The sequence below is a fragment of the Lacerta agilis genome, chromosome 10, assembly GCF_009819535.1.
Source record: "Lacerta agilis isolate rLacAgi1 chromosome 10, rLacAgi1.pri, whole genome shotgun sequence".
NCBI classification, from domain to species: Eukaryota; Metazoa; Chordata; class Lepidosauria; order Squamata; family Lacertidae; genus Lacerta; species Lacerta agilis.
The window spans coordinates 23,915,520-23,940,828 of record NC_046321.1 but is presented as its reverse complement, the minus strand read 5'-3'; the positions used below and the strand labels follow the sequence as shown (position 1 = coordinate 23,940,828).

At 42.8% G+C, this 25,309-nt stretch overlaps 1 protein-coding gene across 3 annotated transcripts in view; it reads right to left on the bottom strand.

Annotated features, from left to right (window-relative positions):
• Positions 1–25,309, bottom strand: part of BTBD11 (BTB domain containing 11) — a 201,228-nt gene that overhangs the window by 41,699 nt on the left and 134,220 nt on the right. For all 3 annotated transcript variants that reach the window (XM_033161577.1, XM_033161576.1, XM_033161575.1), the window contains 2 exons: positions 23,522–23,726; positions 6,615–6,767 (listed from right to left, as the gene is read on the bottom strand). In XM_033161577.1, coding sequence (XP_033017468.1) covers positions 6,615–6,767; positions 23,522–23,726 — 358 coding nt within the window. The remainder of the gene's footprint in view (positions 1–6,614; positions 6,768–23,521; positions 23,727–25,309) is intronic.

The following is a 25,309-nucleotide window of genomic DNA, read 5'->3' as shown; positions in this document are numbered from 1 at the left end:
TTATAATTAAACATTAAAGACTTTTGCAGCAGCTTGAAGACTAAAAAAATTATTGGAGCAACATTTGTTAGTCTTTAAGAAGCTACAAGACTAAGACTTTAAGAAGCTAAGACTTTGTTGTTTTTGCTGCAGCAGGCCAACACAGCTACCTCTCCTGGGATTGTGATTAGCCATTTATGCCCTGTTGTTTTACAGCATATGTATTCTTCCTTCTTGTTTGTGATTTAAATTCCAGCGCAAAAGCAATCAAACAGATTTCCTTTGATCAAACAACGACGGCACTTGTATGCAAAAAGATAGGAGCACTTATTCTCAACAATATCGACAGCTGAATACTTATCTTCTTTGATTAAGAAAAATCCAAAACCAGTAGCAAGACACAGTATTTCATTCAGACTAGAGCACTATTCAGACATATGAACTCATGGGGTGGTATTAGGCAAACCACTTGCATCTTAGCTTCAAACTGCTTTGCCTGCTATCTTTGCAACCCAGAGGCAACAGGACAAACTTGAAAGCACCCCCTCCGCAGAAGCACAGCTGGCAATGGTCAAAGGGAGCAGTGGTGAGCCCACTACCAACAGGCCAGATTCTGCCCACCAAGCCACGGCAGGTGGCACACCAGTCACTAGAAAAACCTAGCAACCATGTGGAGACCCACAAGTTCTCCTATCCTTGCTAAACGGCAACTGAAGGTACTCAACATGAAGGCAATCTGTCTCACAGTGTTTGCATTCCATTTACCCCAGTGGCCTTCTCTCCTGCCTGATGAAAAAGACGTAGAGAAGATTTTTGTTTTTACTAATGGAAGGGGCAGAGTGCTGGGCAATAGTGGAAGGCAAGGGCGGGCAGGGGGAGAGATCCTTGCAGAAAGATCAACACTTGGCTCCCACCTACGGAGACAGGAAAAGAGATTGCAATCAGACAAAAGTTTTGTCTGGTGGGTAGAATTTCATTTTAAAGAGAGCCATATATTCATTTGTGAAATGCAAACTTATTTTTGAAGAGAATCAGGAGTAGGTTCTAAAAACAAGAGAGGGGAAAAACAGGCAGGGAGCAGGCTTCCCAATAACAGCACTGGCTGAGTAGTTTAAATCATATATTTAGGCTGCAATCCTGTATCTAAACACCCAGGAATAAGCCACACTGAAATCAACAGGACCTACTTCAATCTGAGTAGGTATGTTTAACTAAAAATGCTAAGAATTCGCATCTATTTGCTTTATTTTCATTAGGGCAGCTTAGCTCAACTGCTTTGCATGCAAGTTAAATCCCAGGATCAGTTCCAGGTATGTCTGCAAATGTTCCCTGTCTGAAATCCTGCGGAGCTGCTGCCAGACAGTTCAAGCCATACTTAGCTAGATGAACCAATGGTCTGACCTAGTACAAGGTGGCTTCCTATATTCCTCCTCTCTGATCTTTAAAACCCAAACAGGAAATCAGTGATTTAAACCAACACCTCCCTTCTTATTTGGGAGTAGGAGGCAATCAGCGGGAAATCTGAGATGTATGCCAAGTTCCAGGAGGCTCTTTGCATATGCAAAACTTGCAGTTGGTCTACAGTCATGTTGTTCAGCCTCAGGGTACATAGTACATCAGAAGACCCAGAAGGATGCAACTTTAGTGAGTGAGTGAGAGATCCAAACACTGCAGCAGCTTTACAGCAGACCTGGAAGTGACTGAAAATTTGAAAAGGAAGCGGAGGGTCCCTTTGACACAGGCCTGACTCCTCAACCATAGGGGGGGGGGGACTGGATCAAAGCTGAATGCTGGCTAGCTGGGAGTTTTGTAATTTTCCTGCACCATTTCCCTTAATCCTTCCCCAAAGTTACAATTTATTTTTCTGGAGGAAATATGAAGGTACCTGTATGTTTTTCCCACTAGGGCAGTTAGCTTTGGGGGAGCAAACTAGCTCAGAGAAATGGCAAGAGGGGGGTGAACTAACTACCTCTCCTCCAGTGCCGATCCAATTCAGGAGCCCCATTCATGTCTCATCCAGTTTGGCCTTGAGTAAACATGACATGTATATCATAAGAGAGGAAATCATACATTCTGTAATGTTTGAAGTTGTATCTCCCATAGCATTAAGAGTTGAAGTGAACTAGAGGGGGAAAGAGACAACACTTCCAATAATTCCTCATTACTGGTGTTAGACGCCAGGTTAGCAAAAGAGGGTGAGATTCCCATCAGGAAACTTGAATATGACCTTGTAAGTATTCAAATCCTCTTTATCCTCTGGAATCATGCGTACCAAGGGACTGCTGTATGTTTGTCAAGGAGTTTGTTTGCAGCCGCATGCTGGGTCATTGTTTCCATACCTAATTATTGCAGCAGTCATAGCTGGAATTAGAGGATTATTCAAAATTTGGGATGAGGACAAGGACACTCAAGGAGAGAGGCATATGAAAAGGGTGCTGTATCTCATTAGATAGGTAACTCATCATGTATTATTAGCTGGCTCTGAAAAGACCTCCTGCTTTCCCACTCTTTCTAGCATCTTTTAAGCTGGAAGCAGAAACAGCAGGAGGTAAAGCAGCAAATTTCCCTACTGCCCCAAAGTCAAGGTGCGTAGTGCCCGGTAGTGGGCATGTTATTTTGAAAATACCACAAGCACCTTCCTCCTCTTTGGCAATACCAAAACAATAATGATACATTAAGGCTGCTCGCTGGAAGGACAGATCCTAAAGTTGAGGCTACAGTACTTTGGCCACCTCATAAGAAGAGAAGACTCCCCGGAAAAGACCCTGATGTTGGGAAAGATGGAGGGCACAAGGAGAAGGGGATGACAGAGGATGAGATGGTTGGACAGTGTTCTCGAAACAACTAGCATGAGTTTGGCCAAACTGCAGGAGGCAGTGGAGGATAGGGGTGCCTGGCATGCTCTGGTCCATGGGGTCACGAAGAGTCGGACACGACTGAACAACAACAAGAAGAAGAAGGCTGCAATCGTGGGAGCAAGCCCCAACTGAACTTTCTTCTGAGGCCGTGGAGGCAGGAGCGGAATCACTGAAACACAGTGCCCAAAACCTCCACCTCCCTGAGATACTCCAGGATCTGATACTGTGGTTAACAGTATCAAAAGCCATTGAGTGATTGAGAAGAGTCACACTCCCACCGTACCTCTCCCATGACAAATGTCATCAACTAGGATGACCAAGGCAGTTTCAGTGCCATGACTGGGCCTGAAGCCAGACTGAAATGGATCCTAGTAAACAGTCTCCTTCAAGGGCATGCCTGAAGCCAGACCACCAATGCCATATACAACACCTTGTCCAGAAAAGGAACATTCACCATTGGGCAATAGTCATTTAGCATTTCATGGTCCAGGGAGGTCTTCTTAAGGAGGGGAAACAGCTCTGGTAAGTTTTTTCCCATCACTTATCATCTGATTTTTGTAGCTGGAGATGCCAGGGACAGAATCTTCTTTATACAAACATGTGTTCTGCCAATGAGTTATAACCCAGCACCCTCTTTGCATCTGGTGGGCCATTGTGAGAAAGAGTTTGCTGGGCTAGACGGACCTTTGGGGCAAAAAAACCCACAAACCAATTGGACTTGGAACTTTAAAGTGCAGACCTGCGCCTAGAAATGTGGCACAAATGAAAGTTTGCATTGCATATGTTTCTCTTGAGCAGACAGAGACAGGACTAACTTGCATCCTGCACGTCTAGAAAAATTTCCAGGTAATCTATGGGTTCTTGTTGCCCCTTATACCACAGTCTTATTGTCTTGCCCAAATCTACCTGAAGGGCAAATTCTGTTAAATACTGTTTAATACTACATAATATATGTGTATTTATCTGTGTATGCCTACACACATGAATATATATTTACCCTAAGTGTGTGTTTGTTCACATGTGCACATGTATATATACATACACATACACACACACACAGAGAGAGAGAGAGAGAGAGTCATTTTTCATAGTTGATCTCTGTAATATTTTTTGCTTTGATGCTTCTAGCAATGGCCTGAAACACACTTGGTCTTATTATTTCTTAAATTGCTTTTGCCCCTATTTGCTCTCTGATAACAGAAATCTGGCCTCTTGGCTATGTTGTGGCAATATATATATACAAATTTATCATGTCTTTATGTGAAAATGATAATGCTCTGTCACTGGCTCCTAGCGCTAATAAATCTTTGTTCTTTTCTTCTGCTGCAAGCTACTACTGGAGCTACAATTTACTTTATACTGTACATTATTGGGGGTGCTACCACTTTTTTGCAAGTTCATCCTACTACCCACCCACACCAGTGGGTGTGATACAGCTGCTGTGGGAAGAGAAGGCAAGATCCAATTCACTCAAATTCACATTTGAAGCAAAAGTGGAGAAAATGCTGAGTGATCCTTAACATGGGGAGGGGGGGTATTTGTTTAGCCCTAAGCACAGGGGCGTCTTAGCCATAGAGGCTAGTGGTACGGGGAACCACAGCACCAAGTTCTGGAGGGTGCCAGGGAAGAGGTGGAGGCTGGACGTGGTGCCTCCCAGCATCAGCTCGCCGCCCTTGTCCACCTCTGCCATGCCACACCGCGCTTGGAGCCTCCTCCCTGCCGGAGGAGCCGCCCTCCAGCACTGCCGGCAGCGCTGTCCTCGCCTGCCTCCACCATTCTGCGCCACAACTGGAGCCTCCTACCTGCCAGAGGAGCCGCCCTCCAGCTGCTGCCCGCCCGGAGGGAAACGTGGTGGTGGGGTGGGGGGCACTAGAGGGATCCTTGCACCACGGTGCCAGATAAGCTTAAGACAGCCCTGCCTAAGCACTTATTCAGAAGCAGCAAGTCAATTGCTGGGGAACAACAGTGGGAGAGTGCTCTTGCGTTCATATCCTGTTTTGTGGGTTTACAAGAGGCATCTGGTAGGCCAGTGTGATAAACAGGATGCTGGATTCAGGACTGGCCCAAGACACTTCAATGTGTGAGGCGAAGGACAACATGCCAACCCCATTTCACATAAAAGAAGCTGACAGAACTGCAAGTCCATTCTTATTTTAACATTGGCATCCTCCTGAGGGCAGCAGCCTAGTTTAGGGGCAGAGACAGGCTGCTTCCCAACACCTTGCACCACACCCTGCTTCCCTTCTGTTACCTGAGGCAACCACCTTAGTCTATGTCTAATGATAGGGCTGGCCCTGAGGCTGGACTAGATAAGCCTTAAGTTTGATCAAACAGGGGTATGTTATTATGCTCAGTGAAACACACACAAGTGTGGAACAAGCTGGGTAGCAATAACCTTTCCCTAACACAATCACACTCCTGTGGAAGACAGGAGTGCCTGGTGTGCTCTGGTCCATGGAGTCACAAAGAGTCGGACACGACTAAACGGCTAAACAACAACAACAACACAATCACCAGGGCAAAGTTACAAAAGTAAGGGAAGGCATACAGATACATGTCTATTCTCTTCCTTGGAGATTTAACATACAAAAAAGGGGCAAATCATTAATCTGGCTTGTTAATAAGGGGCTTCTGGTAAATTAATCAGTGATGTCATTTCCCCATAAGCTACTACCATGCACAGTCTATCATGGTTCTAAACAATCTGGGATGCATAGACTTATTTTTGCATTGCAGCAAGTAACATCAGACCCTGCCAACACAGCGGCTGATGTGTTAAGGGATATACATATAATCCTTTCCACATATAAGAAGGGAGTCTTTTATAACTCACTGTGAAGCTGCTGTAAATAAATAAATAAATAAATAAATAAATAAATAAATAAATAAATAAATAAATAATATGCACACATGCATAAATAAATAATATGCACACATCTACTGGTCTCTGAGGAATAGCCCAAGGACTGTCAGCTTCATTCTCCTCTGAAGCTACTAAGCAACTAGATGACGAATTTCTGCCTTTACAGGCTCATAATGCCAAAGCATAAGTCATTCCATACAAAAAGCGAATCTAAATAAAATCTCCCACAATGAAGGATACATCAAAACCCAACACTTTTGTACCTTCACATACATGAGCACAATGGCAACAAGCTCTTTAAAAATATAAAATGTATGCATAACTTACATATTGATAGCAGCATTTTGAAATCACTAGCTGCAATACCGCTGCATACTTTTTCTATTTTAAAAATATGCAATGCAACCTCTTAGCAACCTCTTTTCCAGAAACAGAAATTCAGCATGAAAAACAGAATCTTATAGCAGGAGCTGGAAGTACTTCTCAGTGGAAAAATATGCTATTTAAACCATGGCTGCTGCAAAGAAGGGGAGATGCCTTTTAGATAACACCTCTGAATTTTGCAAAGGAACACAGCAAGACCGAGCTAATTAGGTGAGCACTTCACTCTCTCATTACGGAAACAGCATCTGATGGCAAAGAGGGGGAAATACAAACAGAATTCAAAAGAAAAGGCTTAGGGGGGCTTGATCTAGCTATTTAAACACGCAGGCACATAAGCCTTGCAGATTCCAAAACTGGCTCAATGTCCATGTGAAGGAAATACAGTTTTTAAAAAATGGGGGGGGGGGGGTTAAGATTAGAAAGCAACTTGCAAATCAGCAGAGTATGTAACTGAATCCTTGCTCCGCTTGTTAAACCACAGCAATCTCTTGTTGTTTTTTGGGGGGTTGTTGTTTTTTGCACACACTTACTTTAACTGCCGAGGTTCACAGTCAACTCCTGGTAGCAAAAGCCTGGCTGCTTGCCGTACATCATCACTGTCCAAGGAGAAACTGCGACGGTGCCCTGCATGAGCCAGAGCTACTCTGATCCATTCCATCAGCGGTGGCAGCACAATGAAAGGCCTAGGAAGAGCAAGACAAAGAAGCTATTTTTCCTCCCATTGCAGTATATTGTGTGCTGCACAGAGTATTTTTCTTACCTGCCCTTCAACATTGTTACAATAACATAATCAAACAGTTATAAAAAAAAACAGTTAAACAGTTTACAATTATAAAAACAAGCGAAACAGTGAAACCTTTCTAATCCAAACAGAACAGTATAGATTCAACAAAAGAAGTAGGTTCCACAGAACAAAACATCTTCAAAGCCAGGGTAATGATATCCGTATCTATATTAGAGGCAATGAAAATTATTGCACAGAATTTGTAAGGAACTGTAATGGAACAGCTGAATTGGCTTCACCAAGACAGCAAGTCCCCAAACTTTGCTCAAAGGTCAGTGCTCTTTTCTAGAACATATACATTGCAAAATAGAAAATTCTTTCCAGTAGCACCTTAGAGACCAACTGAGTTTGTTCTTGGTATGAGCTTTCGTGTGCATGCACACTTCTTCAGATACCCTTCCATTTCATGCGGCTCAATGTGGTGCCTTCCATAGTTCCAGTTACAGGTGGGTAGCCGTGTTTCGTGCATGCACATGAAAGCTCATACCAAGAACAAACTCAGTTGGTCTCTAAGGTGCTACTGGAAAGAATTTTCTATTTTGTTTCGACTATGGCAGACCAACACGGCTACCCACCTGTAACATATACATTGCAGGGAGAGATTTGCACGCTTCTGTATCAACCTGAGTCTTATTAAAACCTTCAGACCCCCAATCACAATGAAAACGGCTACTGAATTACTTTAAAATCACTAAAGTACCTTTTTGCCAAAGCTCTATCTGCCCAACCCCAGATCAAAACAGGGTGAGAGGGAAGACCATTCAGTCCCCCTTCTTGAATAAAAGGCAACAGAAGCTTAAAAAAATGACATTATGAAATTTTAATTTCGAACTAGTTTAATGCCAAACCTGGTCCAGAATATGATTGAACCTAAGTCTTCACAATATTAAAAATACACTTAAATGACAAAGAAGGAGGACCCTGTTACAGTTTTCATGAAAAACCAACGTGTTTCTTTTCAGGCCGCCATCAACAGAATGATTTTCAGAATGACAACCACTGATTTTGAGCAGGAAAATCCAGGAATGTAATGGGGTCTCTTACTGTAATTCCAGCATTGTAGCAGGCCCAGTGCCTTGCAGGAAGGTGAGCACTTTTGACCCTCATCATGAAAAGAGCATCTGATGCCTGTGTAAAAATCTACTGGGGAAATGAACATACAGGATAAATAATGCAGTTTGGGAAACCCAGTAGAAACCTTGCTGTGTGCACATAAAACTATACAAACACCTGGATGGGCTCTCCCGTTATAGGTAGCAATGCAACTGAAGTTTGGAATTGGGGTGTTTGGAGGATTAACTTCATCAGTTTGAAATATCTAGGGTAACTACGAGATGAGCCCAAACTTCTTACTCTATTTCCCCACCACTGCAACTCTTGAAACTTATTTATTTTGTTTTTATTGATTTCTTACATTTATATCTCATAAAAAGGGACATATTTGATCCCACTTTGGAACAATTCCACTCCACACCGCAATATTTTGTTGTCATCTTTATTTTCAAGCAGTTGCAGTGTGAAAACCTCACAGATACAAGGAGAAAATAGGGTAGATTTCCCTCCCTCTTATTTTCAAGAGTTATATATGATCACTGCAGCCGTTCAAAATAATAAAAAAGCTTTCAAGAAACTCCCATTCATCCCAGTCAATTCTGCTCATAATCACCAGCCTCAGTAACCCTGAAGGACTCAATTTTCATTCAGATTCTGTGGTATCTTATTTTGAATTCTTAGTTTCTCAGCTCATCACAGCTCTTGGTCTATTCAGTTCCCCCCCCCCTTTTTGTATGAAAGATGTTCTGAACCTGGCTGGGTGCCCTATCCCACAAGCCTCCCCTCGTAATAATTACCCTTGCACACTTTTAAGCTGACTAGACCAGGTTTTGTTTTCTGAGCCAGCAAAGGAAGAGAGGAGCACCTATTTGGCTGAAATGGATTTTCTCATCCTGCTCCAGCCAGGTGTAGATTTATCATTTCCCTACAAAAAAAAACACACCACCAGGAGGTTGGGGAGAGTCACAGGTTGCCTCAGGCAATCTTCTTTGTAGTCTAGGCTAAAGGGTGCTCCTCTTGCACCACATACACAAACAGAAGACAAAGATGCAGAGTTCTGGGGAAAGGTGTGCTCAGGTTTATGACACAATGTGTAGAAAAATGATGACCTCACTAGGCTTCTTACAGGTATTGCTTTGGTATAACATATCCCAAAGGAAAATGTGTATAAAGACAAAGGGGGATTATTCCACACAGAAAGCAACTGCAGTTTTCTATGAGGTGCTGAACAAATATGACCTGAACTGGGAAGATGAGGATGGCAAAACAGCAGATTATACCAATTGCTAGCAAGAAGTGTCACCATGCTGCCTTGGTGAGCCTTCACTTTGGTTCTTTGTCTCTCTTCATTGTTTTCTAAATCTGTAAGGCAGAAGCAGCAGAAAGCTACGTTGCTGACAGGACCCTTTTTTGCCACCAAGTGGCTGAGCTCCTGTGATGCTATGGGATGTTCATAAACATTCCATATGCTGCCCATCTTCAAAGTTTGAAAAATAGCCACCCCCACCCCACACCCCAGCTAGGTCCTGTTGGTCCTGATTATGGTGATCTCACGAATATACACAAACACTGTTGCTGCTGCTGCTGCTGCTGCTGCTGCTGCTGCTGCTGCTGCTGCTGTCTAATAACAGCAGAGAGAATTCCTCAAAACCAGGAAAAACATATAAGGTAACACCACCACCCTCACAGAAATCACTTAGAGGTTATCTGCACAGTTTGCCCCATAACTTTCTTTCTAGGAGGGCTAGAGACATACTGAAAAAGAAAAAGAAAAAAGCTCAAGATTCTGGAGCACCTGCCCAGGGCACACTGGGAAGCATTCACAGGCACCTTAAACTATGCATGGCTTTAAAAAAATAATCTGCAAGATTATTTATCACCTACTGAATGTCTATCACTACTCCATACTCACTATATATAGCTTTAGAGGCCTATAGGCAGCCCAAAAACCTGGCTACCAATCCAAAGTGGACTGATAGGGAAGTATTCTTCTGTCTTCCATGATTGCTCCATGAGCAACTTAATCTACATTGACAGTGGTGGTGGTCAGTGCTGGGAAGAGTGCCTTTAGGAATATTAGTTCCTGAGATAAAAAAAAAACCTGGTGGAGATATGGTTTGGGGAGAGAAGTCCCTTGGTCTACCACAGAGCATCTGATTAGTATGTATGCTTCCAGCCAAAAAGACAGGCAGGACATGTTTAGTACGATATTTAAATCATGCAATCAAAGAAATGCATAAATGATAGATGAACAAGCAGCTAGAACAAGGTTTTGCCTTGGGGACAGAGGAGAGAAGTAAAGGGAGAAACCGTAGACTCTCTAGGCATAAAAAGGAAGATATATAGATTTCAAGATATTGACATTTTATTACAACAGAAGCAATAATGATAAATAAATAAAGCTTTCAGTGCAATCCTATGCATGTCTGCTGGGACTTAGTCTCAGGTAAGAACACAGGATATCTCAGTGCAACATCCAGTGTTGACAGTGGAATTATTTCCCCAGGCGAAAGACCAAAGTCTATGCAATTATGACAGGAGTCTTTTGGAAAGCATATCTGATCCATGACATCACTGATAATGAGCAGCGCAACTGATTTCTCCATGCCTGTACCATGTTGTGGTATTGTGGCCATCTCAAATTCTGGGATAAGACATCCTTGGGGGCACAAGACACCTGAAGGGAACACATGAAGGTCCAGAGCAGGATCCAGTTCTTAGGGAGATGGAGGATTCCTCCCTGTCAGGATCCACATTTACTTGGATTTCAAACTGGAGGAGGCATCCTCTGCTGAGGTAGAGCAGGATACTGAGGAGTCAGTGCTTACAGAGACACGGCCAGAAGCTGATCCCTCAGATGACAACACACACACACACACACACCCTGAAGCTCCAATAGCATGTATCTCAATGCCCTGTGTCTAGGAAGAGGGTTAAACCTCTCTGTGAGGGGAATGAGGTGTTCAAACAACTCCCAACATCCTGAAGAAACTACAGTTCCCAGTATTCTTTGGGAGAACCCATGACTGTTTAAAGTGCTACGATACTGTTTAAAATGTATAGTGCCAGTGCAGCGATGGTTAGGATAGCTATGCTGGCCATTTCTTTTTCTAGATTAAAAAGCCTCAAATATGGTAACCATTTGTTTTGGGCAAGATGTAAATTTTATAGGCACAATGTGAAGAAATACAATTGTTTCATCCACTGCAACCTCCTTTCAGACTTTACCTCAAGACTTCTGCTGGACCTGCTGCTGAGATGAAACTGTCAAACAGCTTCTCCAGGCTTTGGCTTTGGAAGATCAGTGTTAGCTCTCAGGAAAATCCTCTCTCTGCAGGCTTTGCATTTCCCTTCTTATGTGCTGAAGCACACAGCATTGAGCCTTTTTATTTCTTGTTTTTTTTAAAAAAAAAAAAGGGTCAGCAACAAAGCTATGCTCTGCCCATGCAACATGACTGATGCTCAACCATTAAAAAATAAAATTATGTAATTTTGCTCTGCTGTCTCTGACTCAGGACTACCTTGAAGATGTGAAATTTGAACTGACCAAATTTCTCCTCCATTCCTGCTGTCTGTCCTGACTGATAGCAGTTCTTAGGGCATAGTTCTTTCACATCAGCTGTCACCGAAGCTCGTTTTAACTGGAGATACCAGGGCCTGAACTTGGGACATTCTGCATGCAGAACATTTGCTCTGGCACTATGCCCTTACAACAAAAGAACACCACTAAAACCACAGGAAGCAGCAAAGCACAGCAGAGAAGAATAAGCAGAATCAATAAAATCAAGTAATTTAAACGAGATATGGTGATATACTGTTAGACCCAGGCAAATGAAAAGATATTCCCCCGGGGCCAGAAAGACACCAGCATTGGCACTAGGCAAGCCTTCCTAGGGGAGGGCATTCCACAAGCTGAAAGCAACCCACCCGGAGCTTGATAAACCTCGTTTTTGCTGCCAATCTCGTATAACAAAAGCAGCGGGGTTGTCAAATGGTAGTGCATGGCATGGTGGGGTAATGGCACAGTAACTGACCTCCTTCAAACTGAGTTGCTGCTGCATACCAGGGTGGATAGGGAGGGGTGAGGTGGTGGTGAAGTGCAAACACTCTGGCCGGTGCATAGAATGGCTTGCACTGGCAGATTTGCACCATGCTGTCCCCACTGCCATCTCCTTCCTCTGTCCCAGAATACAATTGAGACTCAGTCAGAGGGATGTCAGGTAAGAAGCACAGCCCCACCAACCCGTTGGCTTACTGGTTGTGAAACTATGAACCCATGGCTGGTGGGTTGTGGTCTGACACATAGGTTGTGTGAGTCACAGGACTGAATTATATGTGAAATCATAGAATCATAGAATCATAGAGTTGGAAGAGACCACAAGGGCCATCCAGTCCAACCCCCTGCCAAGCAGGAAACACCATCAAAGCATTCCTGACAGATGGCTGTCAAGCCTCCGCTTAAAGACCTCCAAAGAAGGAGACTCCACCACACTCCCTGACAGCAAATTCCACTGTCGGACAGCTCTTACTGTCAGGAAGTTCTTCCTAATGTTTAGGTGGAATCTTCTTTCTTGTAGTTTGAATCCATTGCCCCGTGTCCGCTTCTCTGGAGCAGCAGAAAACAACCTTTCACCCTCCTCTATATGACATCCTTTGATATATTTGAACATGGCTATCATATCACCCCTTAACCTTCTCTTCTCCAGGCTAAACATACCCAGCTCCCTAAGCCGTTCCTCATAAGGCATCGTTTCCAGGCCTTTGACCATTTTGGTTGCCCTCCTCTGGACACGTTCCAGCTTGTCAGTATCCTTCTTGAACTGTGGTGCCCAGAACTGGACACAGTATTCCAGGTGAGGTCTGACCATAGCGGAATACAGTGGTACTATTACTTCCCTTGATCTAGATGCTATACTCCTATTGATGCAGCCCAGAATTGCATTGGCTTTTTTAGCTGCTGCATCACACTGTTGACTCATGTCAAGTTTATGGTCTACCAAGACTCCTAGATCCTTTTCACATGTACTGCTCTCAAGCCAGGTGTCACCCATCCTGTAATTGTGCCTTTCATTTTTTTTGCCCAAGTGTAGTACTTTACATTTATCCCTGTTAAAATTCATCTTGTTTGCTTTGGCCCAGTTCTCTAATCTGTTAAGGTCATTTTGAATTGTGATCCTGTCCTCAGGGGTATTAGCCACCCCTCCCAATTTGGTGTCATCTGCAAACTTGATCAGGATGCTCTCAAGCCCATCATCCAAGTCATTGATAAAGATGTTGAATAAGACTGGGCCCAAGACAGAACCCTGTGGCACCCCACTAGTCACTTCTCTCCAGGATGAAGAGGAGCCATTAATGAGTACCCTTTGTGTTCGGTCAGTCAGCCAGTCAGCCAATCAAGACATCAAATGTGTGTAGAATCAACATGGAGCACCAACAGGGATTTCTTTAAATGTTTCTGTAATCTTGTGAAGAAAATAAGGAAGGCAAAATTAAAGCGGTGCCGTAATTTGAAAGGCCGTAGGATAAAAATAAACTAGAGATCGCTTTCTGTGGGATAACACTGTATTCCGACACTGCATTAGCAGCATGCATTAATTGGTTTCTCTTCACTACACAACTGAACTTATAACCAGAAAAGTTTAGTTGCTCTAAATGATTGCATTTTTAAAAATGATTTTAAAGCCCTTTACGTATTAATTAGGAGCTCTGCATAAAATAATCATATATAATCTCTTAAAAAGCAAAAGAATACAAACATTAAAACTGTAAGTATTGTAAACAAAATGCTAGGCTTCCAAAATATCTGTGAGTGTATTTCTGGTTTTTAGGATGCATCCAAAATAGGAAAGCAGAGATGTTCATCCATTGCAAATCTGAAAGGCAGCCTGCCCCTGGCTGTGCACACCAAAACATCAGTGTGTGCAGGACTAATACCGATCATGCAAGTGGCAAAGTGATATCTCAACAATGGTGGCACCTAAGAGGTCCCTCCATTTTACTTTTTTCTGCCAGGCTCCAAAATCCTGCCCTAATGGGGCTTCCGGCGGCTGGCGCCATGATGGATGGTCGTGGGCTGCTTCGGCTGCGAAGCACCCAGTTCATCCCGGGGGTGAGGAGCCCTGCAGCCGCATAGCGGGGCTTCAGTTGGGGCACGGGAAGAGCGTCCCGTGCCCTGGGCTCCCCGGCAGTGCCCGTTGTGCTCCGAACCCTTCCCCCGCACCCCCTGTAAAGGGGGAGTGGGGGTGAAGGGACTACGGAGCCGGGCTTTAGGGGACATGCCCCAACCGGGATGTTTACATGCGGCGGCAAAGTCCGTGATGAGCGTCTCTGTTCTACCTGTCATTAAGGAGTTGCTAAGAAACCAGAAGCTGTGAGTAATTGACTGACTCTTTGTATTCCGGGAAAGCTCTGGGATTAAGAAGAAAGGCAGCCCGCTTCTCTCCCTTCGGGCGGTGAAAGAAATTAACTCTTTAAGTGACTGCTGCTACAATAATCAATTGAAAGTATTTGGAATTTGAAAGCTGAGTCTGTTGAGATCTCCTTTTGGGGGTTAACTGAGGAAAAAATATCTCCATTTGAAGTTTTGGTCTTTATATCCCGGCATCGGAAGAAATGGCGGCGATTTGGACTTGCGTAGGAAAAAATTGAGACAAAGGAAGGAAAAGACAGGAAACGTAACTTGATACCCACCTCCCCCCGAAGATGTTGGACTTTGCGCTTATGTTGGCACTGAAGGACTGGGAGGATGAGGAAAAGCTTACTGTCTTTCAACTGGAACTGCTTGATCGAAAATTAAGAGCCTTGAGTGCGATTATAAATGGAAAGAATTTGTTTTCCACAGAGGAGGCTTTTCGAAAGTTTTATTCAATGGAAACAGACTTTTGCAAAGAGCTGGAAGATGTGCTGGAAGGATGGTTTGAGATGGCTGAGCAAATCCGAATGGAACAGGGGCCGATTTCAGGGGGTGGCAGTAGCCCTGGAACGGAAAGATTTTTAATATCCAGACTCCGAGGTGGCAGCCCGGGGTCGAGGGACACAGAATTAAGATTTCTACAAGAAGAAGAAGTATGGTACAAAGGCACGGAGAAACTCAGAATGGAGAGGATGAACATCTTGGAGCTCGATGCAGGGTTTGCTGTGGTTGCAACCTGGATCTGTGGACATTCAGAAGAATATAATAGGAGATCCGGTTCGGGTGAAAGACAGGAGAAGATAATGGACAGAAGGGGAGTGGGTTGAACTAATTAATGTTTAATATAGATGGTCTGCCATGGCATCCGAAATCGGAGTGTGAAGTCTGTTAATTACAAGTTTATTTTAATAAGTAAGGAGATATTGAATTTAAGTTAAAAGCAGCATGATAAATGATAGAAGAAATAAGTTTAGCTGTAAGAATATATGGTTAAGTTTTAGGTTACAATGCAAAGATTAAGACAAAGGTGTTTTTTCTTTTTTAAGTAAAGTTAAATTTTTATAGAGAAAAGTTGTTAAGGAAATAGTGTATTGTTTTAAAACCGAAGGTGTACAGGCGGGGGAAGTCAAACGTCAAGATTTGGAACTAGAAATTTTTTTTTTCAGTAAGGTATACAGATAAGAAGAAGAATCCTGACATTATGTGTATTTGTATTTGTTTTGATATTTGTAGGTGTGGGGGGTTGGGTTTGTGTTATTTTGTGAAAATGTCAATAAATTCTGTTTAAAAAAAACAAAACAAAATCCTGCCCTAATGGTACATAGTCACCACTAAAAAGCCACTGAAAATGAAGGAGGGCAATGGCCAGAGAGAGGAACACATCAAGATTTTCTCTTCTAGGTGACCATATAAAAATTCAGAAATTTGATGCTAATGGTTGCTAAAGGTCCCTACCACAAATTTTACATGTGTTGAAAATGACGTATTTCAAAAGCTGCAAGTTTTACCTGACTTTAATGTCCTCTGAATCATATCCTTCATGCTCATGCTGTATTTTGTTTGTTTAGATTTCTTACCCATTCTTCACCATAAGGTCCCAGTGTGGGTTACAGTAATATACTATACAACTATAAAACAGATAAAACCATTAACAATTACAAAACAAGTAAAACCATGCAAAATGGAACAGTATGCATGAATGGGGCAGAGCCACTGCGGTCATGTGTCATTTGAGTCTTATTCTCAGCTGCCTCGAGAACTCTTGGGTGCATGTGTTCACAAAAGCACAATATAATTTTTAAACAATTAAAATAAATAAGATGCAATCTTGTACCTCTTCTACCAGGTACATGATTTTGTAAAAATAAACCCAAACCAAAGCCTGCTCAACAGAGCAAAAAAGGTAGCAAGTCCCAGGAGTTTCTCCATACCTTCTTGAAGCTCAAATTTCAGAGCAAAAAATAAAATAAAATAATAATGACCCAATTGGGCATATCCCACATAGCCATTCAGTGTGATATACAGTGTGTTCCATTCTCTGTTTCCTGACATCGTTAAGAGACTTGAAACCTCTTTCTTATTTTATGCCTTCTCAAGCAAATAATGAACCTGTAACGTTAAAGGGGGGGGGGAAGAGATGAAAAGTAGAGTACTAAAGAAGGATGAAAAATGTGACCCCAATGTTTAATATGCTGGGGGGGGTATTGCATCTGGGGCTATACCTGTAATTTGTTTAGCAAGTCTGAGCTTGTAAGAATTAATCAGGTGTGTGGTTTTTTTTGTTTATACTTATAAACTGCAAGATTTATAACATTCATACACTTCCCTTATTCAACACGCAAGGCATTAAAGCTACCAAAAAGAAAGAGCTGAAAGGCTATGGGAACTGCTTGCCAACTGGAAAAAATAAAAATTTATCAGAAAAAAAATATTTACAGTCTCACACAGCATTTTTTTTTACCTGACTGATAGAAGAAATAAAAAAAAGAGGTGGCCATATGCCCTATTTTACAGGAGACACTCCTCTGTTTGAAGGCCTGTCTGCGGCAGGCCTAGTTTAAAGATAATAGACCCAAATGGTGCTGGAGGAGACTCTTGAGAGTCCCATGGACTGCAAGAAGATCAAACCTATCCATTCTCAAGGAAATCGACCCTGAGTGCTCACTAGAAGGACAGATCCTGAAGTTGAGGCTCCAGTACTTTGGCCACCTCATGAGAAGAGAAGACTCCCTGGAAAAGACCCTGATGTTGGGAAAGATGGAGGGCACAAGGAGAAGGGGACGACAAAGGATGAGATGGTTGGACAGTATTCTCGAAGCTACTAACATGAGTTTGGCCAAACTGCGGGAGGCAGTGAAGGATAGGCGTGCCTGGCGTGCTCTGGTCCATGGGGTCACGAAGAGTCGTTCAGTCGGACACGACTGAACGACTGAATAGACCCAAAGGAGGAGAAGCAGGGGCCTTTAAGTGCTCCATGAAAAGTGGTCCACTTGGCCAGAAAACTGAGCAGGTACACAATTCACCAGATCACAACCCTTTCCCACCGTGGTAAGAGGCACTGTTTTTCTAGTTGAATTGTAGGAATTATTTCCAGATTTGCAGATAAACATATTAGCATATGATAAATTTCCAACAAATTACCCCTGAGGTATTCCGGCCCTCAGTAGAAAACAAAAGAAAAGATTCTCAACCTCTGGTGTGTGTGGTACCTGAAAGTGGCAGAAAACGAGGGAAGTGAAGTCCAGGATAACAGATTGGGAGAAGAGAGGAAAGCTCCCAGATGAGAGCTTGGGGGGGGGGTCCTGTCAATTTTCAGTGGGGGTCAGAAATAAGAGCTACCTATGGATAGACAGAAGATTTTGTAGCTGTGCACTTTTTTTGTAACTTAATACACCCCACTGCTCCTCTCCTATTTTATGCCGTTGCTGTTATGAGAACATGTATCTTATTATGCGTCCCTTATTATTATAGTAGTATTTATAGAACTGCTTTGATTTTTATGTTGTATAGATATTATGCCACCTGCTGAAATTTGTGTTCTGTGTTGTAAGCCACCCTGTGGTCTTTGGACAAAAGGGGTCATATCAATTTAATAAAGAAATAATTGTTTTGTTTTATAAGCATTTGTGCTTATGGAAATTTCTCATGTACAACAATAGTTATAACTACTGCAGACATGTGCTATGACACCTAGTCAGGAAAACACTCCAGATAGGAGCCAGCAATATTAACAATATATTCCCAGAGTTTTAAAACAAAACAAAAAAATAGGTCATACACAAAGCCCTCTGGTGGTTTTTCATTAATTTAATGTGTCTTCATTCCCACCACCCCAACTCCATCTCCTGTTGCCCTTTTACTTCTTAACAGGTCCCACTATACATTGGCTGGAAAACACATATGCAAAATGAGGCTACACCTGCTATAACATTCAACAATATGAGACAAACACACACAACTCAGACTGGAAATTAAAAGGCAGGGTAGGGAATGGGGATGGTGGACAGACTCTTTCAAATCAATTAAGGCTACAAGGGAAAAAGAAAAGTGGGGGTGGGGGAGACAGCAGAAATGGTATAATGATTTTTTCACCCTAAGGCCATAGGATGAAACCCCCCCCCCCAAAAAAACAGCCCAAACATCAGAGAGGAAGTCCAGTATGCTGCCAAATAAAATTAATGTTGATTCCAAGACAGTTAAAACTACACTTTCAGTCAGAATAATAGAAAAAGAAATACTTTACAGCAAGTTTGGGGGCAATGATAAGAGTCGTGCCAATACAGTTGGCAGATGAGGTGCTACCAAGGAAAGGAAGCCCACACAAATTAGCAAGCAGAGACAATGCACCAACCAGCTCTTGCAAGGAACCCCCAGCAATCAATGTAGCACCTCTACTACACTTAGAGTTAGCACACTTAAGAAAGTGGTAGGAAGCATGCCATTGAATTTGATTTAGTCCTGCCGAACCTGTTGGGACTATAAAAAGTGGCTTCAAGTGTAAAGCAACAGTAGGCATTTAAAGATAAATGTAAGTAAGCCCAGAGAAGGAGGGCTGACTTATACATCTTGCTTAATATCCAGAAAACCCATAGGGCATTATGTTAAGAAATAAACTATGTCAGTAGGGAACACCACAATGCAGGAGCAAGTAGAGGACAGGAGTGCTGCCACACTCACTTTCCTCAGCCCAGCAGTGATACCATTTGCTCAAAAGGGCGGAGCAGCAATACTGAGAAGACACACTCCCTGAAATCTGACTAATTATTTTGGGGGGTGGGGTATATCAAATTGACAAGCACACACAGAATGGAGAGGAACAAAATCAGCAGCAGGCTTGAAAGGCTGAGAGGGTGTAAGAGATTATTTGGAGGTAAACACTACCAGATCCTTATCAACTTGTATGGATACTGAAAAATACAATGCTATAGCACCTCAGCAGTGACACTCTCCCATGGCCAACACTCTGGTGTGGCCAAAGCGTAAAAAGGGTGTGGCTTTTTTTTTTTTTAAGGAAACATTTGGGAAGACACAAAACCTTTTGGCATTACTTATAAGAGGGAACCTGTTGAAGTGCTCAGCAAAATAGTTATTCTTCCTCTTCCTCTCCTTCCTCCTAAGGCTGACACATCTTGGAGGGCATTGAGGGGGCACAAAAGTCGGAGAAAAATATGTTTATTTTTTTGTTTTAAATGGATAAAATTGGGGTGATAAATTGTTGACGTCACAGCAGAGGCCCTATCAAAACTTTTTTTTTAATGACAAATTTGGAAGGAGAACTTGGGGAGCACAAACAATATGTGAGGGGTGAATGTGACAGATGGATTAGCCGTCCCTGCAATAGATTTTTGCTATTCATGCTCCACCATTTAAATAATCTGCACAACTGTGCTCTTATTTTTAAGATTCTGTCTGAGGGTGGAGGGTTGGCACAGGGCATTTTGGTACCTAAGGCGAACCACAAAATGGCGCCCCCTCCCTGTCAGGGAAGAAGTGGTGAATGAAGATCTATCCAGTGGTACCTGTGTATCAGGAACAAGCAAGGAATAAAGATCTATATCAAGGTCTGTTACTCCTGTCAATTCTGACTGCTGAGGCTGTCATCTCACCTTGCCTCATGGGTGGGCCGGCCCTGGGAAGAAGTGTGTATGTTTATAAAGCAGGGAAGCCACTTACAATGACAACATCCAAGGACATCTCACTTTGAATTACAGACGGTCAAATTTAGAAAGCCAGGATAAAAGAGCCAGGGAATGAGAAACAATCTAACTCTTTCCATTATAAACAAAACAAAATGCAAATATGAGAACAAAGTTATTAAGAATAGAGAAAAACACCTGGAAGTTAGATAAGATAAAGCAAAATGCTTAGAAAAAAAATGTGACTAAGAATAATTTCATTTTTCTTTCAAACATCAGAGAGAGGGAGAGAGAGATTTACAAGGGGAAATGCTTCCAACAAATCACACACTAAAAAGGATGACTTACAATAGGGAATACCACTGGTATCCCTTTGGTGGAAATTAAAATACAAAAGAAAACTTTTGAAAGCCACATTAACCAATTGCTTTTGTGAGGCAGCATGAAAACTGGAACAGAAAAAGCAGATTACATAACTCAGTCCATGGAAAGATCTGGGCCTCTATAATATCCTTTGCACTTGAGATTTCTGTTGCTAAACACCCACAGCACATCTGATTAGGCAGCAGAAGGTATCTTTGTTCCTTCCAAAACCAACCACAAGGTCCTGGCAACAATACAGAAAGCTTACTCTGCCCTTTACCACATTACCACAGTTCCTAAAGTGGTTTTCCAGGGAAAGAGAATTTGTCAAATAGGGCTTAAAAAGGAACAGACCTTTGTCTGATTTCAATACAGCCCAACTACTTCAAGAATACTAACAATTTAATAAGTGCAGCAGCGTAACTAAATTAGGGGATGGGGCAGTTGTTGACAAATGTCAAAAGTAGCCTGCATTTTATTACCTTTTATTATTTTTATTTCCTATTTATTATTTTCAAGCTATTTGAAATGTGCATCAGTGTAAATGAATAGACAAACTAAGATTCATTATTAAAAGCAGGGACGGGAAAATATAATATATACAACTAAACATGACCTTGTGTGAATCACTATTAATCCTCCTTGCCTGCTTGTCACATTGTTCTGTTCACCTGGCTATATATACCCTAGGTTCTGTTCCGTTCTTTGTAAATGTGCCAGTTTGCAACCAAGAAATGCTTCATAAATCTTGAAGAGGGCAAGGAGGTGTGGCGGGAGGGGGGGGGAATCCAGCTGGGGCATCGTCTGCTCCACTCCTGCCCTATCTGCCATGATAAAAAGCTATATTTTTTTCTGCTTGCTACTGCAGATGAGGGAGGAAGGCCTGTGAAGGGACCAAACAAAGGATGAAATGTGAAGGAGAGCAGCTCCGGGTGGCAACCTGGCAACTCTGCTTCTTTCATCTAATTTTGTTTGTCCAATGTAGATTTTAAGTCCTTTTGAGCAGTGGCTGTGCCACTTCCACATTCTGTATGGCAGAGGCAGGCAAAACGTAGCTTGGGATCTCTAGGTGATTTTCAGGAGATCACCAAGGATTTCTTAACTCCCAATTGTTTAGTATTATCAACAACTTCCACTAACACCCCACCCACCCAGATTAGGCTGTTGAAATGGAAACTAGGTGGGAGGGTGGGGACACAAGAAAAGAATGTTTGTCCAAAAAAACAGTGAGCTCAATTTTGGTACTGAAAACTAATTCCTGGCCTAATATATACATACTCAGAGGCACCCTGATCTTTATCTCTAAATCTGCCTTCCCTTTCTAAGCCACCGTTTTGCACTTGGCAGCAACTGGTGGACTTCGGGGGTTCTAAGAAAAACAAAATATATCCCTGCCCACCCCTATTATTGTACAGCATATAAATTAATAAATACTGAATAAATAGTAGATCATATTAGCAGTATACATAAATATATCAAAACACCTTTTCTTTTCTTATTTTATCAGTTTGAGAGTACTTGAACAGAGAACTCAGGTGAAACATGTCAAACTGACCTAACCCATAACCCAGGATTGCACAATTGTGACTCACCAAACCAAATGCAGCCCATCAGCCTTGTATGAAAGCCTGCAGCAAAAACAGAAGCTTAACTGAACCACTAGGAAGTAGAACAGGAAGCTGCCTCATGCGGAGTCAGACCATTGGCCCAGCTAGTTCAGTATATTCAACAATGATTGGCAGTGGCTCTCCAGGGTTTCAGGCAGGGGTCTCTCCCAGCTTACCTGGGACTAAACCTGGGCCCCTTTGCAAGCAAAGTAGGTGCTTTACCACTGAACTATAACCCTTCTCCCAAAGCAGTACCCAGCATAGCTGAGGGTCCAGTAGGGCTTCAGGTGGTCAACTGTGCTACTTGCCTCGAATTTACTGTGTGAGAGCAGCAAGGAAGTGGAAAGCATTCTGACATTCCTACAATGCCCCAAAGTTGAGATATGTAGGGCAGGGATGATGAATCTGTGGACCTTCTTCAGATGTTATTGGACTCACATGAACACCAACCATGGCCAATAAGTGGGGATTATGGGAACTGTAGTTCAGCAACATCTGTTATGTGGAGGTATTGTGTGGGGGGGGGGGAATCGAGATGTCAGGTTGCTGCTGCAGATTTCAGTGGCTGTCACCCACTGTACTAAAAGCAAGCCCATTCTAGGGCAAGTATGCAAAGAAGTGGAGAAGCTGCACTGGAGTAGTGCCACCCTAGATGATATGTTGCTGAGAGGCCCCACATATATGGAGCCAGCCCTGTTGGTGGACTCAGTTTGGCTTCATGGGTGACAGGTTATGCAGCTCTCCCATAACAAAATACACTGACTTCTTGAGATACGCTCAGCCACATATCCCACAAGATGCTTTACTGCAAACAGCTGTTGTTGATCCAAAATCTATTCATGGGCTACTGGAAGGCAACAGTTAAGCATTATTGACTTTTGGTCAATCCAGGTTATACCAGAGTCTTTTGGCATGCGGATCTTTAACATCTCCCAAAAGATTTCCCCTTATTTCAAACAAATTTCTCATGTTAGGACATTCTATTTCACACATACACACATTGTAAGTATGCAACTCTTATCCTGGCTCTTCTTTGGCCTTCTAAGTCTGGCTAAAACCAGAAAACTAGGGCTTAAATGATGAACATGTTTCAAAGTCACCTCTGAATGTCAGCAGGCATTACTAGCAATGTAATACACTCCACAACTTGCTCTTCACATACTGTGTATATTCTACTCAGTCCCTGAACCCCAAATTACAGTTGCTGAAGCCCATTAAATTTGTAAAAAAAACACATTTAAAACCAAACCTGCTATGCTACAAACAAAACCTCTAATTTTCCTTTCCAAAATCACAGGCACAGCCAAGAGACAAAAAGAGAGCAAAGTTTGGGGGGGGTGGGGAGGTGAGAGAGATCTCTCCAAAATAGACATCTGGAACCAATCTGCAGCATGTAGCCACTGGGTGTCATTTTTGATATATTCTGGGTCAGCCACAGAGCACTTAATGGCAGGAAAAATTTATTCCAGGAAGAAAAAGCAATCATAACCAAAATAGACTGAATGGAGAAATCTACAGTGCCTAGCCCGCGTTTGGTAACTAATAAGAAAACTGTGGATCTGTTCGTAAAGGAGATCATTACCTTTCCGTCTGTAGCGTTACTTTCGAGGGTTCCACGTTCGGGTTCTCCCATTCCATCTGTGGGCAGTGCATAAAATAACAGAGCGTGTACAAAGCCTCCGGTTCCCAGTAGAGCGACCCCTGCTTGTGGTGCATGGGGGTGCTGTTGCTATGTTGCTTCGCACTGAGTGGCTGCAGGTGATGCATTGCTCGAGACACCAGATCGCCTGGAAAGGGAGAAGTCAGGATCATTGCTATGGCTGGGTGTAATTATATCTAAGCCTCAGGCCTTCTTTTGTTTAAGCACCATTCTGAAATATAGAGGCTGTGATTGCATAAAGGGTGGCAATTCATGTTAGGTTATAAGATTTATTCAGAAGAGCAAACATTACTGATGTACCGTTGGCGCCAGGCTTTAGCAGATCCTCTGCATGGTGCTACCACTGAGCCCCTGCCCAACACCACCTGCCTGGTAGTGGTACCTCTGCCATTCTGCCACCATCACAGCCCCTGTGTGACGTGCTACAAGCTTAGCAGGATCAACTCTAGACCATGGGCAGGTGTCCAACCATGCTGACTCCTAACACCAGACCTGCTCACACACTCCTAAGGCAAAACAATACATTTCCAAGAAAGAGTTATTTATTATTTCAATTTTTATCCATTTTGTATTAGTGAAAGTAGTAACGGGAAGGCACAGCAACATCCGACAACATTCTGCAGCCAGGAAGTAATTATTCTCTCTTTATAATGGACTAAGGCATTCTGGGAAGCTGTGGAGCATGCACAGGTGATGTTCATACAAACAGCTCAGCTCAGAAGTACAGGCACTCACTATATATATACTGTCTGTCTGTGTGTGTGTATGTATATATATATATATATATATATAGAGAGAGAGAGAGAGAGAGAGAGAGAGAGAGAGAGAGAGAGAGCATAACACCCTTCATCCAAAAATCTCAGGGCAGTTCACAACATAAAAACAAAAGAGAAAAAAACACAAAACACATAATAAAAACAACCAATAATCCCCACCGCACCCCACAACACAGTTAAAAGGTATCATATGTTAATCTGGCCAAGGCCTGGTTGAAGGGGAATGTTTTTGCCTGGGACCTAAAGGTGTATAATGAAGGTGCCAGATGAACATCTCTGGGGAGACCATTCCACAAAGAGGGAGCCACTGCAGAAAAGGCCAATTCTTGTGTGTGCATGAAGAAGGGCCTCAGATGATGATCTCAGGGTACAGGTTCGGTTCACTTTAAAGAGCAAGAAGGGACCGTGGCTAAGTGGCAGAAAAGGGAGAAGACCCCTGCCTGAGACTCTAGAGAGCCTTACCAAGGAACTGTAACTCAGTGGTACAGCACACGCATTGCACACAGGCTTAATCCCTGGCAACCCCAGGTAGGATCAGGTAGCAGGTGATGGCAAAGATTCTGCCCTAGACCCTGGAGAGCTGGTGCCAGTTGAGTAGACAATACCAGGTTAGATGTGGCACCAGACTAATGCAGTGGTCAGTATCTCTGGCATCCATCTGGCTTGGGAGACAATGAAGGAGTATGCCTTTGGGGGTGAGGTCAAGCTGTTGTGGCTGTAGAGACCAATGTAGGAGAGACATGTTTTATTCCACCTGGTCAGTACAAGGCAGCTTAATATTATGAAGGCATGACACTCCTGCTCTGCCTGTGACTTAACTAAGTACTACAGTATTTCCTACATTCTTTTTTTAATACAGAAAATACAGAAAATCATTAGGGAAAATGCATGAACCCCTTTTGTTATTCAGTGCCAATCACACAGATAATATCAT